Genomic DNA, 17,731 nt, shown 5'->3' on the forward strand with positions numbered 1-17,731 from the left:
ACCGGCAAGACGCATCGCTCCTCGTCAAAACTCATAAGACAATAAAAATAAATAAAGGAGATGGAATCAAATGTGCATGTATTCTAAACATACAAAGGGAATACTAATATAACGGTTTGACTTCAAATCTGGACCCCCCCCCCAGACCAGAAAAAAACCCACCCGTGCTATACTGCTTTGGCATATAGTGTGTGCTGCCCGTGGACCTCCTCTCTGGTTGTGTCGATTTTTTTTTTCATACGCCGTTTCTAACCCCCCCCCCCCTCTCCTCTCTCGGCTCCACTTCCCTCTCAGGCTGCAAGAAAAACCAAACGGGGAGGTACATACCACCATCAAGGCATAATGTTATTTATTTTAGCCTGATCTTTTCCTGCCTGCGTCGTGGACTAGCCTGCATTTTGACCTTTTCATTTATTTTGATCTTTTCGCTTTTTACATGGCGCGCGGACGGTGTATGCGGTTCGGCATCGGCTCCGGGTCTGCCTGTGATATAACCACCGAGGATCATTTGGATACCGGAGCAGCAACAGCAGTCTCGTTGGTCTACCAGAGAGGCTCCAGCAGCACCAACGCCTCCGGCGCCCCCGCCACATCCTCTCCCTCTACCCGGCTCTATGACGAGTAATGGTCGGCTTGGATGGCTGGATGCGCCCTCTCTCCACAGAGCTCCAAGGTTCTGCATCGGTACCTCTCCCCCTTCTAACACAGCTCAATTTTCGTTGATAACCTTCCGCATTCTCGATCCTACATATGGAAACTGGGGACCAGAATTTTAGGAAAAAGGAAACCTATAGCGGTGCTGATCTTGTTGATTTTATTCCACGACGGAGCTACTACGTTTTTAGGGGGCTGGGGTTTTGCGTTGTGACTTGATTATATTTATTCATTTGGATTCGGGGCTTGAATTCGATTCTTCTCCCTCGTTTCCCCCGATGGTTGTTTATTTGATTTGATCTAAGGCAAGCCATCATGTCTGCCCCTGCCGAGTATTTCGTTATGTTGGTTTTGGGGCACCATTTGAATGCGTTCATTTGAATTGTTGTTCATTGTTTCATTTCCTCTCAGTGTCCCTCTCTACTTTCAAGTCCCCGACCCCGTCTCTCCCTCTCTCTCTCTCTCTCTCTCTCTCTCTCCCTGTTCTCCTCTCTTTGCCGAATAGAATAATAGGCCAAAGACAGACAGGCAAGATGCTTGACAAGACTCCATGATTCCATGTGAATTTGACCAGGCAGGTTAGAATAACGTTGTCAGAAAATTGTCAGTAGATTTTCGGTAGGCCTATTCTAATTGGTCGGAAGCCTTTTTAGATTGTGGATCAGAGGGTTTAGGAAATCAGTAGGGTCTACCATTAGACCTAACCCCCAGCCTCCTCCTAATCCCATTGGCCGTTCAATCTGAACTCCCTGTGTGTGAGTGTGTGTGAGAACGTGTGTGAGTGTGTGTGAGAGCGTGTGAGTACGTGTGTGAGTGTGTTTGTGTGAGTGGGTGCTGTGCTGGACCGTTCCCCTACACATGCCCCATATCGCACACTTTCCAGATAGAAGTCGTGTAACACGTGTGACATCACTAGTGAGAGGACAGAGAGGATAAATGTCAATGCTGCTTGTAGGCTAGCTGTTTTCAGCAGGTAGTTGGTAGCTTTCCACCTACTCTGGTTAGGGTCTGTAGCCCTACTCCAAACCAGTAGGCCTCTGCTGTTTGGCCGGCCTATCACATTTGTTTGTAGAGGCTGCTAGGCCGATCACGTTTGTTCATAGAGGCTGCTTGGCCTATCACGTTCGTCCTTAGAGGGCCCAAACACACACCAACTTCCTTCCATCACCTAATTTCTCACCTGTGTCAGTTCCCCCGCCCGAAAACCAACCATACGATTCCCCCCGAGCTCCCCTGCCTCCCCCCCCGACACCCCCCCACCTCGGGCCCGTGGAAACCGCCCCCCCCACCACCAGGGCCCATTTCCCGCCTCTGCCTCCACCACGTGGTCTCACAAGCTGACCAACATTTACTTCCTGTTCGTCAAGAGGAAAGGGGGTTCCCCTTTCATGGAATGCGGCAACATGGGCGTGTTTGACCGCGGAGTTCAGATGCTGCTGACCACGGTTGGCGCGTTCGCCGCCTTCAGCCTCATGACCATCGCCGTGGGGACGGATTACTGGTTGTACTCCCGAGGGACGTGCAAATCCAAGAGCAACAACGAGAACGAGACCGTGAAGAAGAACGAGGAGGTGATGACACACTCCGGCCTGTGGAGGACCTGCTGCCTGGAAGGTAAGATCAAGATCAAGAGGCTGAGGCCTGGTCTAGGATCAGTTCCTGTAAACACTGGGTCAGTAATTGTAGGCCTCTTCAGTTTAAGTACAAATCTTGGATCAGGTTAACAGTGTAGCTTGGAAGCTAAGGCCTGGTCTAGGATCAGTTGTTCCTGTAGGTACCTGCAGGCCTTGTTTGTCTCTGCAGTTGGCTTAAGGTCTGGTCTAGGATCAGTACGGTCCACCCAGAAGCACTGGATCAGTTAACAGCTTACTCTCTGCTGCCTGGAAGGTCAGCTAAGGTCTGGTCTAGGCAATAGTTGTAGTAACCTGTCTCTGCAACTGTCTCTGCAGTTGTCTTAAGGCCTGTTCTAGGATCAGTACAATCGTCCACCCCAAAGATTGAAGCTTACCTGCGCTGCGTGAAAGGCAATGCCTGTCTGATGTAGGATCAGTTTGAAGCATACCTGGGTTGCTTGGAGAGTAAGGCTTGGTCTAGGATCAGGCGTACGGTTGACCCTGGATCAGTAAAAGCCTCTTCAGTATTTAGGTACAGATTTAATGTGCATCCCAAATGGCACCCTATTCCCTATATAGGGCACTACAGATGTAGGATCTTAATTTGAGCCAGATTGCTACAGCAGGAAAATAACGCTGCAGTAACAGGAAATGTGAATTAGTATGTGGATAATAATTCATGGACATTTTTGTAGGGGTTGATACATTTTTCGTGGCAAATCAAATATACTACAGTCAGTTTGCATTTCTCGGCAACAAAAGAGTAATCAAATTAAGATCCTGCATCTGTACTTTTCGGGGCCCATAGGGCTCTGGTCAAAAGTAGTGCACTATGTAAAGAATAGGGTGCCATTTGGGAAGCAGCCTTGGCATCAGATTACCGGTGTATCTTGAAAGGTATGCCCCTAGTCTGGTCTAGACCCCTCTCCTCTCTAGCCTCTGAGCTGTGTATCAAATGGCACCCTTTTCCCTATATAGTGCACTAATTTCCTACTTTTGACCAGGGCCCATATAGTGCACTGTAAGGAAATCGGTTTCCATTTGGAATGCAGGCGTAGTCTTAGATCTGATTCGTTCCTGGTCCTCAGTGTATATCTTCTGACTGTGACATCACATCCTCCCTTGTGGTGTGTGTGTATGTGTGAGTGTGTATGTGTGTGTGTGTGTGTGTGTGTGTGTATGTATGTGTGAGTGTGTATGGGTGTGTGTGTCCTGTGGAGTGTGTTCAGAGCTCAGCCTGCCCTGCATGGGCCTAATCTGGTTGCTGCGTTGTTTACATGTAGATTGGCCTTTTACTCATCACAGTAGAGGGCTGTGTAGCTGTGTGTGTGTGTGTGTGTGTGTGTGTGTGTGTGTGTGTGTGTGTGTGTGTGCTCATGAAAGTCAGACTCAGTACTGTTCTCCTGTGATTGTGTCTGATGTAGAACATTGCTAATCAAACACTCTGTTCACAGACAGCTCCAGCAGCTTCACTCTTCCACACACACACACACACACACACACACACACACACACACACACACACACACACACACACACACACACACACACACACACACACACACACACACACACACACACACACACACACCATGTCCCAATATAGAGGCTCAGATGTATTTCATGTGTTTCAAATGCTGCCTGTTGTCCACATTCATATTTTGATTGTTGTGTATGATTTCTTTTCGAACTTTTGGCACATGCTGAGCGGCCTGTTATGTCTTTACGTAATTGGCTGTCTCTGAGGCCGAGAGAGAGAAAGTGAGTGAAAGAAAGAGAAAAGGAGAGAGAGAGAGAAAGAAAGTGAGTGAAAGAGAGAGAAAGGGAGAGAAAGAGAAAGTGAGTGAAATAGAGAGAGAAAGGGAGAGAAAGAGAAAGTGAGTGAAATAGAGAGAGAAAGGGAGAGAAAGAGAAAGTGAGTGAAATAGAGAGAGAAAGGGAGAGAGAGATTCAGTGAGTGAGTGAAAGAGAAAACGAGGGAGGGAGGGGAGAAGTGAGGAGGAGGGGGGAGAGAGAAGGGGAGAGAGAGAAAGGGAGAGAGAGACCAATGTCTAACTTTGACCCAGTTGCCTGGGGGCAATTTCAATCCCAGAAGGCCATGCTTCTCTCTCACAGACGTCACACACAGTAACTGTAACATCCAGCCACTCCTAGGTTGCATCCCAATGGCACTCTATTCCCTACATAGTTCCCTATGGGTCCTGGTCAAAAGTAGTATACTAAATAGGGAATAGGGTGCAATTTGGGATGCAGCCATAATATGTCACAGCCAGCCTGCCAGCAGCCCATGGCCTGAAATGGAAGTTGTATTGGACTTCCCATTCTTTATGTAATCATTCCCTGATAGAATTCCAGATTTTTCTTAATATAATACAATTGCTGATTTTCCTACTCAGGATGTGTGTGAGTGTATGTGTACCACAGGAGGCTGCTGAGGGGAGGACGGCTCATAATAATGGCTGAAACGGAGCAAATGGAATGGCATCAAACACCTGGAAACCATGTGTTTGATGTATTTGATACCATTCAACTTATTAAGCTCCAGCCATTATCATGAGCCCATCCTCCCCAATTAAGGTGCCACCAACTTCCTGTGGTGTGTGTGTGTGTGTGTGTGTGTGGTTGGGATAAAACCCAGGTGGTCGGGGACCAGGGGTTGACCTCTTTATGATGTTATTTGCCTCTGGGGTCAAAGCCATTTCAATACTAATGTGACACCCGTCCCACCGTGCAAAAAACTGTTTGAATCAATGCTGTTTCCACATCACTTCAACCAAAGAAAATCAATGTGATGGCGTTGAATCAACGTAAAAAACTGATTGGATTTGAAAACAGTTATCAACAGAAGGGCATTTCGTATTATTTTTCACCCAACTTTTAACCTAAATACAATGACATGATGACATTTGTTGTCAACTTCACGTTGAATTCACTTTTAGTTGACAACTCAACCAAATGTCAATCACAACTAGACGTTGAACTGGCGTCTGCCCAATGGGGTGTCTGTGTGGTGTGTGTGTGTGTGTGTGTGTGTGTGTGTGTGTGTGTGTGTGTGTGTGTGTGTGTGTGTGTGTGTGTGTGTGTGTGTGTGTGTGTGTGTGTGTGTGTGTGTGTGAGTGAGTGTGGGGGGGGGGGGGGGGGCTCAGTTGGGTCCTGCGTGGTTCAGTTGGTAGAGCATGGCTCTTGCAATGCCGGGGTTGAGGTTTCAATTACCATAGGGGACCAGTATGAAAAAGTACAAAAATGTATTCACTCACTACTGTAAGTCACTCTGGATAAGAGCATCTGCTAAATGACTCAAATGTTTTTTTTTCAAACATTTGTTGGCCAACCTCGCCCATTCAGTGCTGACCCCCAAAATGTGAAAATGCCACATGCCCCAGCATCGATTGATGGATTACTTTGGTGGTTTGACGTGGGTGTTCATTCATGTTCCAATACAGTGTGTCTGTGCATAAGCCTGTGTGTGTATGTGTGTGTGGGTTGAAGTCTGACAGAGTCCTTTGACTACACTGTGACATCAGACACTCTTCCACTCACTCCCTCCTTCTCTTTCTGCCCCTCTCCCAGTCTGTATTGTCATGACCTGTCAGAGAACTGCTTACCACTGTAGATCATTCATCCTTTCTCCCATGCAATATACTAACTACACAGATCCTCCACAGGTCCACAGCAGCTATCTCTATTGCCTTGCAATGAGGTGGTGATAGCCCACTACAATCCTCATAAAATGTGGTTACGCATGGATGCTGGTCATATGTATTTACGATGGTAAAATATAAACAAAACTGGAGACGCCTCGTCATTTTTGTAGACGGGTTGTTATTGACACGGCAACGCTACTACGCTAGCTAACAAAATGGTGTAGAAGCGATTGTTAACTTACTGTGAACAATTTTAGCTGACTAGCTAAATGTCTTGGCTAACTGTGAGGCAAAACAATTAACTTATTTGTCATTAATTAGCCAACACAAATCTCATTGCTAGCAATCCCGACAGTGTCCCCAAAACGTCAAGGTGTCTCCAGCAATGTTACTCTTTGACATTCTATGACATCTCCACTTTCTAAGCATATAGGTAACTTTAGCCTTATAGCCAGCTAGCCACTTTATAATTTAACTGTAATAATGTTTACATATCTTGCAATACTCATCTCATATGTATAGACTGTATTCTATACTATCTATTGCATTTTAGCCTATGCCGCTCTGACATTGCTCATTCATATATTTATAGTTCTATATTATTATTCCATTCCTTTACTTAGATTTGTGTGTATTAGGTATTTGTTGTGGAATTGTTAGATATTACTTGTTAGATATTGCTGCGGAACTAATATCTAATATCTAACAAGCAATAGTTGTTAGCTATTACTTCGGAACTAGAAGCATACGTATGTGACCAATAACATTTGATTTGATTTTGATTTGATTCATAGTAATTACTATGAATTACTAGCTAGCCTTATACAGTAGCTACTAGCTAGCTACGTCCGTGGCCATAGCCTGCTACAGTAGCTACTAGCTACCTACATCCATGGCCATAGCCTGTTACAGTAGCTACTAGCTACCTAAATCCATGGTCATAGTCTGTTACAGTAGCTACTAGCTAGCTACTTCCATGGCTATAGTCTATTACAGTAGCTACTAGCTAGCTACTTCCATGGCTATAGTCTATTACAGTAGGAACTAGCTAGCTACATCCATGGCCATAGCCTGTTACAGTAGCTACTAGCTAGCTACTTCCATGGCCATAGTCTGTTACTGTAGCTACTAAATACCTACCTCTATGGCCATAGCCTGTTATAGAAGCTAGGCTACCAGCTAGCTATATATCTCCATGACCATAGTCTTGCAGTGAAGCGGAGTGAGCAGTGAAGCAAAGAATCCTGTCACTTTCCCTAAGGCAGCCTGGGCTATCTTTAATAACACACAGCACAGCAGGCCCTATACAGTACCTTCAGAAAGTATTCGCATCCCTTGACTTTTTCCACATGTTATTGTGTTACAGCCTGGATTTAAAATAGATTATGTTGAGATTTTCTGTCACTGGCCTACACACAATACCCCATAATGTAAAAGTGGAATTATGCTTTTATAAATAAGTATTGAACCCATTTGTTGTGGCAAGCCTAAATAAGTCCAGGAGTAAAATGTGCTTAACAAGTGTACAATAATAGCGTTTCACATACTTCTTGAATGACTACCAGAGGGGATGGCTGACGTTTTACGGGCTCCTAACCAATTGTGCTATTTTGTGTGTTTTGTGGCATTGTTTGTAAGTTATTTTGTACATGATGTTGATGCTACCGTCTCTTATGACCGAAAAGAGCATCTGGATATCAGAACAACGATTACTCACCCCGCGAACTGGACAACATTTTTTTATTTAATGAGTCAGATGCAAAGGATTTAATGTTGCTCCCAGACAAGGCCCAAATCCCTGTCATTCGCATGAAGAAAATAAGGAAATACAGAGGGCGGAGATCAGGGTGCCTTTGTCGATGAGTGGGTAACCCACCTCTACCATCCGTTCTATTAGCCAACATGCAATCACTGGAGAATAAACTGGATGAGCTCCGTTTGAGACTATCCTACCAATGGGACATGAAAAACTGTAATATCTTAGGTTTCACTGAGTCGTGGCTGAACGATAACACGGATAATATACAGTTGGCTGGGTTTTCCGTGCATCGGCAGGACAGAACGACTACGTCCGGTAAGGCAAGGGGTGGGGGTGTGTGTCTATTTGTCATTAACAGCTGGTGAGCAATGTCTAATATTAAGGTAGTCTCGAGGTGTTGCTCGCCTGAGGTAGAGTCTATGAATGAAGAGATTGAGATGAAACTGTCCAGTTGGAGTGTTTGTTGCAGCTCATTCCAGTCGCTAGCAGCAGCGAACTGAAAAGATGAGCGACCCAGGGATGTGTGTACTTTGGGGACCTTTAACAGAATGTGACTGGCAGAACGGTGTTGTATGTGGAGGATGAGGGCTGCAGTAGATATCTCAGATAGGGGGGAGTGAGGCCTAAGAGGGTTTTATAAATAAGCATCAACCAGTGGGTCTTGCGACGGGTATACAGAGTTGACCAGTTTACTGAGGAGTATAGAGTGCAGTGATGTGTCCTATAAGGAGCATTGGTGGCAAATCTGATGGCCGAATGGTAAAGAACATCTAGGTGATCGAGAGCACCCTTAACTGCAGATCTATAAATGATGTCTCGGTAATTCAGCATGGGTAGGATGGTCATCTGAATCAGGGTTATTTTGGCAGTTGGGGTGAAAGAGGAGCGATTACGATCGAAGAAACCAAGTCTAGATGTAACTTTAGCTTGCAGCTTTGATATGTGCTGAAAGAAGGACAGTGTACCATCTAGCCATACTCCCAAGTACTTGTATGAGGTGACTACCTCAAGCTCTAAACCTCCAGAGGTAGTAATCACACCTGTGGGGAGCGTCATACCCAAGAAGGCTCAAGGCTGTAATCGCTGCCAAAGGTGCATCAACAAGGTACTGAGTAAAGGGTCTGAATACTTATGTAAATGTGATATTTTCATCTTTTATTTTTAATAGATTTGAAAGAAATTCTAAAAAACTGTTTTTGCTTTGTCATTATGGGGTATTGTGTGTAGATTGATGACGGAAAAAAATAAATGTAATCAATTTTAGAAAAAGGCTGTAACGTAACAAAATGTGGAAAAAGTGAAGCGGTCTGAAAACTTTCCCGAATACATTGTATCCTCCTGCAGTACACTAGACTAACCAAGGAAAGCTAGCTTTACCATAGGCCTACATACACACACTGGAACACATCTGACCTTATCTTACAGGATACCAATGAATCCAGAACGTTCCACATGAATCTAGAATTTCAATCTTCCACATGCATCTAGAATCTGTATGTAGAATCTGTTTATCTTCACAATTACACAATTAATAAGAAATTACTGCAAGTCTATTTTTAAGCAGGTCAGTCTTGACGTGTGTGTGCGTGTGTGTGTGAGTGCATTACCGGAATTACATGAATTATGCTAATATGCAGAAGAGCTATTGACATCATCAGCAACATCATCATCATCATCATCAGCACCATTAGTATTATTGTACAGCCTCTTCATCTCACAGGGAGTATTGGCCTCTTCATAGAGAGCTTCCTCAGGCTCAGAAACAGCACAATTCATCCCCCAGTTTTGGGTCTTATCCCCATCACATTGCATGGTTGTTTTGGGATCTCAATCAAAAACTGCCCAGATCTGGTTCAGGCCACCACTGCATAGAGTTGGATAGAGGGCACACTTGTAACAAAGCCTGTTCAAGCATAGCAAGGAGAGGAGCTCTCTAGTACATTTCTATGGAGAGCTGGCATCTTTACAGGCTTGCTATAGGACCCCTCATCCATCAACAAATTAATCTGTGAGCCAACATGAATGCATTATCATACATTACATTAAACAAACGTGTGCACACACACGCACTCACACACTGATACATTCCATTAAACCAACACTGCAGCCATTGGGTTGAGTGATAGTCACAACTCAGTCGACATATCAGGACCACCACCTATCTGTACCCCATTCTACTATGGTTGCATTACAAATGGCACCCTATTCCCTAATTTCTTTACCAGAGTCCTATAGACCCTTGTCAAAAGTAGTGCACTGTATAGGTAATAGGGTGTTATTTGGGACACACATACCTCTCACACCCTCCAGTGTTCCCTTTCTAACCACACCCCCCCCATCCCAACTCACATTTGAACAAGTCTGATCCAGTTGGATCCAGTTCAGCTGTCCGGTCTGGAGTGATGGCCCCATACAGCCCCATGTGTCCAGCTGTGGAGAATTGCCCTGGAGCTCAAGGCTGTCAGGCCCCCTCCTGATAGATCCTGGCCCAGGATGGGCTCTCTGTCCTGGGCAAGGGTGCACTACCTACTTCCATGGCCACAGCCTGCTACAGTAGTTACTAGCTAGCGATATCCATGGTCTTAGCGTGTTACAGTAGTTGCATACTAACTAGCTACTTCCATGGCCATAGCCTGAAACAGTAGTTACACACGAGCTACCTACATCCATGGCCATAGCCTGTTACAGTAGCTACTAGCTAGCGATATCCATGGTCATAGTGTGTTACAGTAGTTACATACTAGCTGCCTACATCCATGGTCATAGCCTGTTACAGTAGCTACTAGCTAGCGATATCCATGGTCATAGTGTGTTACAGTAGTTACATACTAGCTGCCTACATCCATGGTCATAGCCTGTTACAGTAGCTACTAGCTAGCTACGTCCATGGCCATAGCCTGTTACAGTAGCTACTAGCTAGCTGCCTCCATGACCATAGCCTGTTGCAGTAGCTACTAGCTAGCTGCCTCCATGACCATAGTCTTGCAGTGAAGCACAGAATCCTGTCACTTTCCCTGAGGCAGCCTGGGCTATCTTTGATAACACACAGCACAGCTGGCCTATATGTATATATCTACCTACAGTACCCTAGACTAACCCAGGCCAGTTAGCTTTACTATAAGTCCAAATACACACCAGTGGAGGCTGCTGAGAGGAGGATGGCTCATAGTAAAGTCTAGAACGGCTCAAATGGAATAGCCTAAAACACGTGGAAACCATGTGTTTGATGTATTTGATCCCATTCCACTTATTCCGCTCCAGCCATCACCACGAGCCCATCCTCCCCAATTAAGGTGCCACTAACCACCTGTGATACACACAATGGAACACATCAGACCTTATCTTACAGGATTTCCCTGAATCCAGAATGTTCCACATGAATCTAGAATCTGTATCTAGAATCTTCCACATTCACCTAGGATCTCTATCTTCACCATGTTACTGCTGTTAATGAGCCTGTACTTAGAATGGAAGTACAGCACTGTTTATCTTCACAATGTAAGAAATGACTGCAAGTCTATTTTTAAAGAGGCCAGTCTTGACGTCTGTGTGTGTGTGTGTGTGTGTGTGTGTGTGTGTGTGTGTGTGTGTGTGTGTGTGTGTGTGTGTGTGTGTGTGTGTGTGTGTGTGTGTGACGCATCCTGAGCGACGTCTCGGTGTTTGAGTGCATTACCGGAATGACATTAATTATGCTAATAGGCAGAAGAGCTATTTTGCCCAACAAAGGCAAAACACAGGAACTAGGAATTTGGTCAAAAATCTTTGATCTGTTGTAATGGCCAGTTATATTATCTGACTAATGTGGTATTTAGTTTCCTGACTCAAGAACAAGCCAGCTGATCAGAATATATCATGTAGTATAAGAAATGTGCCTTTGTAGCGCAGTATTGGCATTGTTAGCGCTGCAGTTATAATTATCAGAAACATCATCATCATCATCATCAGCACCGTTACTAGTTTTGGTCTCTGTATAGAGCTTCCACAGGCTCAGGAATAGCACAATTCATCCCCCAGTTTTGGGTCTTATCCCAATCACATTGCAGGTTTTTTTAGGGGTCTCAATCGAAAACTGCCCAGATATGCTGGTTAAGGCCATCTCTGCATAGAGTTGGATAGAATGCACACTTGGCCCAAAGTCCGATAGAAGCTACAATTGCAAAGATAGGAGAGGAGCTCTCTAGTACATCTCTATGGAGAGCTGCCAACTTTACAGGCTTGCAATAGGACCCTTCATCCATCAACAAATTAATTTGTGAACCAATCTGAAGGCATTAATACACACACACACACACACACACACACACACACACACACACACACACACACATTCCATTAAACCATCACTGCAGTGGTTGGGTTGAGTGATAGTCACAGTGGACAGATCAGGACGACCCCCCATCTGTACCTCATTCTACTATGATTGCATCACAAATGGCACCATATTCCTTACATAGTGCAATACTTTTAACCAGAGTTCTATGGGCCCTAGTCAAATGTAGTGCCCTATTTAGGGAATATGGTGCTATTTGGGACACACATACCTCTCACACCCTCCAGTGTCCACTTTCCAACCACTCCCCAAATATCCTCGCTCTAACCTGATCCATTTGGACCCAGTTCAGCGGTCCGGTCTGGAGTGATGGCCCCAAAGTGCCCCATATTTCCAGCTGTGGAGCTTTGCCCCGGAGCTCCAGGCTGTCAGGCCCCCTCTTGATGGATCCTGGCCCATGATGACCTAGGTTATATGGGTTCTACCCTGACCAGGTGGAGCTTACATGTCTGTCAGAGTGTGTGTGATGGGGTGCTGTGTGTTGGCTGTAACGGTGTCCGCAAAGGCTTTTTTCGTCTGTTCGTGCACACTACATTTTTGCTTGAGGGAAGCCACATTTTGGTAGCCGAAGTCTGCTCTCCTTCGTCAGTGATTGGTCAACAGTAGGGATTCTTCAATGAAGTGTGTGTTGTCATTCAACAAAAGACGACTCGTTTTCATGCACATTTTTTTTCATTTGAGAAATACTGCACCAAACATCTTAGTTAGATGTCAAATTGCGCGACTAAGATCTCCTCTGAAAAAAAGTCTACATTTATTACAGATTTCTTGAGTTACACCCGTTGATTAAACATATAGTATCTCACAAAAGTGAGTACACCCCTCACATCTTTTCATGTGACAACACTGAAGAAATGACACTTTGCTACAATGTAAAGTAGTGAGTGTACAGTTTGTATAACAGTTACATTTGCTGTCCCCTCAAAATAACTCAACACACAGCCATTAATGTCTACAACAAAAGTGAGTACACCCCTAAGTGAAAATATCCAAATTGGGCCCAAAGTGTCAATATTTTGTGTGGCCACCATCATTTTCCAGCACTGCCTTAACCCTCTTGGGCATGGAGTTCACCAGAGCTTCATCCTCTTCCACTCCTCCATGACGACATCACGGAGCTGGTGGATGTTAGAGACCTTGCACTCCTCCACCTTCCGTTTGAGGATGCCCCACAGATGCTCAGTAGGGTTTAGGTCTGGAGACATGCTTGGCCAGTCCTTCACCTTTACCCTCAGCTTCTTTAGCAAGGCAGTGGTCGTCTTGGAGGTGTGTTTGGGGTCGTTATCATGTTGGAATACTGCCCTGTGGCCCAGTCTCCGAAGGGAGGGGATCATGCTCTGCTTCAGTATGTCACAGTACATGTTGGCATTCATGGTTCCCTCAATGAACTGTAGCTCCCCAGTGCCGGCAGCACTCATGCAGCCCCAGAACATGACACTCCCACCACCATGCTTGACTGTAGGCAAGACACACTTGTCTTTGTACTCCTCACCTGGTTGCCGCCACACACGCTTGACACCATCTGAACCAAATAAGTTTATCTTGGTCTCATCAGACCACAGGACATGGTTCCAGTAATCCATGTCCTTAGTCTGCTTGTCTTCAGCAAACTGTTTGCGGGCTTTCTTGTGCATCATCTTTAGAAGAGGCTTCCTTCTGGGACGACAGCCAAGCAGACCAATTTGATGCAGTGTGCGGCGTATGGTCTGAGCACTGACAGGCTGACCCCCCCACCCCTTCAACCTCTGCAGCAATGCTGGCAGCACTCATACGTCTATTTCCCAAAGACAACCTCTGGATATGACGCTGAGCACGTGCACTCAACTTCTTTGGTCGACCATGGCGAGGCCTGTTCTGAGTGGAACCTGTCCTGTTAAACCACTCTATGGTCTTGGCCACCGTGCTGCAGCTCAGTTCAGCGTCTTGGCAATCTTCTTATAGCCCAGGCCATCTTTATGTAGAGCAACAATTCTTTTTTTCAGATCCTCAGAGAGTTCTTTGCCATGAGGTGCCATGTTGAACTTCCAGTGACCAGACAGTATGAGGGAGTGTGAGAGCGATGACACCAAATTTAACACACCTGCTCCCCATTCACACCTGAGACCTTGTAACACTAACGAGTCACATGAAGCCGGGGAGGGAAAATGGCTAATTGGGCCCAATTTGGACATTTTCACTTAGGGGTGTACTCACTTTTGTTGCCAGCGGTTTAGACATTAATGGCTGTGTGTTGTGTTATTTTTTTGGGGGACAGCAAATTTACACTGTTAAACAAGCTGTACACTCACTACTTTACATTGTAGCAAAGTGTCATTTCTTCAGTGTTGTCACATGAAAAGATATACTCAAATATTTACAAAAATGTGAGGGGTGTACTCACTTTTGTGAGATACTGTATATGTTTTGTCACTGGCCTAAACACAATACCCCATAATGTCAAAGTGGAATTATGTTCTTCGAAATTGTTACAAATTAATAAAAAATTCAAAGCTGAAATGTCTTGAGTCACTAGTTATTCAACCCCTTTGTTATGGCAAGCCTAAATAAGTTCAGGAGTAAAAAGTTTGCTTAACAAGTCAAGTAAAATAAAATACAACAGGTGTAGGTAGACCTTACAGTGACGTGCTTACTTACAAGCCCTTAGCCATCAATGTAGTTTTAATAAAAATACGTGTTATGTAAAAAATAGTTAAGTAAAAAATCTGAAATACAAGAAACAAATAATTAAAAAGCAGCAGTAAATTAACAATAGCGAGGCTATATACAGGGGGTACCGGTACAGATTCAATGTGCAGGGGCACCGGTTAGTCAAGGTAATTGAGGTAATATGTACATGTAGGTAGAGTTAAAGTGACAATGCATAGATAATAAACAGAGAATAGCAGCAGCGTAAAAGGGGGGGGGGGGGGGGGGGGGGGCAATGCAAATAATCTGGGTAGCCATTTGATTAGCTGTTCAGGAGTCTTATTGCTTGGGGGTAGAAGCCCATTAAGTCACATTATAAGTTGCTTGGTCTCACTCTGTGTGCAATAATAGTGTTTAACATGATTTTTGAATGACTACCTCATCTCTGTACCCTACACATACAATTACCTGTAAGGTCCCTCAGTCGAACAGTGAATTTCAAAAACAGATTTAATCACAAAGATCAGGGAGGTTTCACAATGCCTCGCAAAGAAGGGCCCCTATTGGTAGATAGGTACAAATAAAAAAAGCAGACATTGAATAACCCTTTGAGCATGGTGAAGTTATTAATTACAGTTTGGATGGTTCATCAATACACCCCGTACAGGTATCCTTCCTAACTCAGTTGCCGGAGTGGAAGGAAACTGCTCAGGGATTTCACCATGAGGCCAATGGTGACTTTAAAACAGTTACAGAGTTGAATGGCTGTGATAGGAGAAAACTGAGGATGGATCAACAACATTGTAGTTACTTCACAATACTAACCTAATTGACAGAGTGAAAAGAAGGAAGCCTGTACAGAATACAAATATTCCAAAACTGATTGCAACAAGGCACTAAAGTAACACTGCACAAAATGTGGCAAAGCAGTTAACTTTTTGTCCTTAATACAAAGTGTTATGTTTGGGGCAAATTGAATACAACACGTCACTGAGTACCATGCTCCACATTTTCAAGCATAGTCGTGGCTGCATCATGTTATGGGTATGCTTGTAATCGTTAAAGACTGGGGAGTTTTTCAGGATAAAAAATAAACAAAATGGACCTAAGCACAGGCAAAATTATAAAGGAAAACCTGGTTCAGTCTGCTTTCCACCAGACATTGGGAGATTAATTCACCTTTCAGAAGAACAATAACCTAAAACACAAGGCCAAATCTACACTGGAGTTGCTTACCAAGAAGACAGTGAATGTTCCTGAGTGGCCGAGTTACAGTTTTGACTTACATCTGTTTCAAAATCTATGGCAAGACTTGAAAATGGTTGTCTAGCAATGATCAACGACCAATTTGGCAGAGCTTGAAACATTTTGAAAACATTTCTGGACAAATATTTTATATTCCAGGTGTGCAAAGCTCTTAGATACTTACCCAGAAAGACTCACAGCTGTAATCGCTGCCAAACATGATTCTAACATTTATTGACTCAGGGGTGTGAATACTTATGTAAATGAGATATTTCTGTATTTGAATTTTCAATCAATTTGCTAAAATAAAAAAATGACTCTGCCTAGATGACTTCTGCTAGGAGCAAACCGAACCTAGTACGCAGACACCTTAAGGAGTTTTGAGAGCGAGCAAGAGAGAAAGAGAGGGAGAGAGAACCAAGAATTCACAAAATGGGACAAACACCAAATTGAGACTATGCATGTAGAATTCAGCAAAAACATATTCTGTGTACAACGTAAAACACCAAATAATGCATGCATAGCAGAATTAGGACGATACCCACTAATTATCAAAATCCAGAAAAGAGACGTTAAATTCTACAACCACCTTAAAGGAAGCCATTCCCAAACCTTCCATAACAAAGCCATCATCTAGAGAAGAGTCCCCTAAGCAAGCTGGTCCTGGGGCTTTGTTCACAAACACAAACAGACCCAACAGAGCCCCAGGATAGCAACACAATTAGACCCAACCAAATCATGAGAAAACAAAAAGATAATTACTTGACACATTGGAAAGAATTAACCAAAACACTGAGCAACTGGAATGCTATTTGGACCTAAACAGAGTACACAGTGGCAGAATACCTGACCACTGTGGATGACCCACAATTAATACAGACTCAGTGAGCACAGCCTTGCTATTGAGAGAGGCTGCCGTAGGCAGACCAGGCTCTCAACAGAAGACAGGTTATGTGCACACTGCCCACAAAATGAGGTGGAAACTGATCTGCACTTCCTAACCTCCTGCCAAATGTATGACCATATTAGAGACACATATTTCCCTCAGATTACACAGGCCCACAAAGAATTGGAAAACAAATCCAATTTTGATAAACTCCCAAATCTATTGGGTGAAATACCACAGTGTGCCATCACAGCAGCAATATTTGTGACCTGTTGCCACAAGAAAAGGGCAACCAGTGAAGAACAAACACTATTGTAAATACAACCCATATATATGTTTATTCGTTTTCGGTTTTGTAATTTAACTATTTGCACATCATTGCAACACTGTACAGTACATAGCCATAATATGTCATTTGAAATGTCTATTCCTTTGAAACCTTTGTGAGTGTAATGTTAATACTATTAGTGTGCTGTTAATGTTGTATTGCTTATTTCACATTTGTTTATTATTTGTTTCATTTGCTTTGGCAATGAAAACATACAGTACCAGTCAAAAGTTTGGACAAACCCACTCAAAAGTTTTAGAACACCTACTCATTCAAGGGTTTTTCTTTATTTTTACATTGTAGAATAATAGTGAAGACATCAAAACTCTGAAATAACATACATGGAATTATGTTGTAACCAAAAAAGTGTTAAATAAATCAAAATATATTTTAGATTTTAGATTCTTCAAAGTAGCCACTCTTTGCCTTGATGACAACTTTGCACACTCTTGGCATTCTCTCTACCAGCTTCACGAGGAATGCTTTTCCAACAGTCTTGAAGGAGTTCCCACATATGCTGAGCACTTGTTGGCTGCTTTTCCTTTACTCTGCGGTCCAACTCATCCCAAACCATCTCAACTGGGTTGAGGTCGGGTGATTGTAGAGGCCCGGTCATCTGATGCAGCACTCCATCACTCGTCTCATTG

At 44.0% G+C, this 17,731-nt stretch overlaps 1 protein-coding gene across 1 annotated transcript in view; it reads left to right on the top strand.

Moving 5' to 3' along the window:
• The first annotated feature begins 278 nt into the window (after positions 1 to 278).
• Positions 279 to 17,731, top strand: part of LOC123725450 (voltage-dependent calcium channel gamma-2 subunit) — an 82,773-nt gene continuing 65,320 nt past the window's right edge. Inside the window, exon 1 of the mRNA XM_045690988.2 lies at positions 279 to 2,268. Within this exon, the coding sequence (XP_045546944.1) occupies positions 2,043 to 2,268 (226 nt within the window). The 5' untranslated portion in view covers positions 279 to 2,042. The remainder of the gene's footprint in view (positions 2,269 to 17,731) is intronic.

The sequence above is a fragment of the Salmo salar genome, chromosome 12 (assembly GCF_965601325.2).
Source record: "Salmo salar chromosome 12, fSalSal1, whole genome shotgun sequence".
In the NCBI taxonomy this organism is placed as follows: Eukaryota; Metazoa; Chordata; class Actinopteri; order Salmoniformes; family Salmonidae; genus Salmo; species Salmo salar.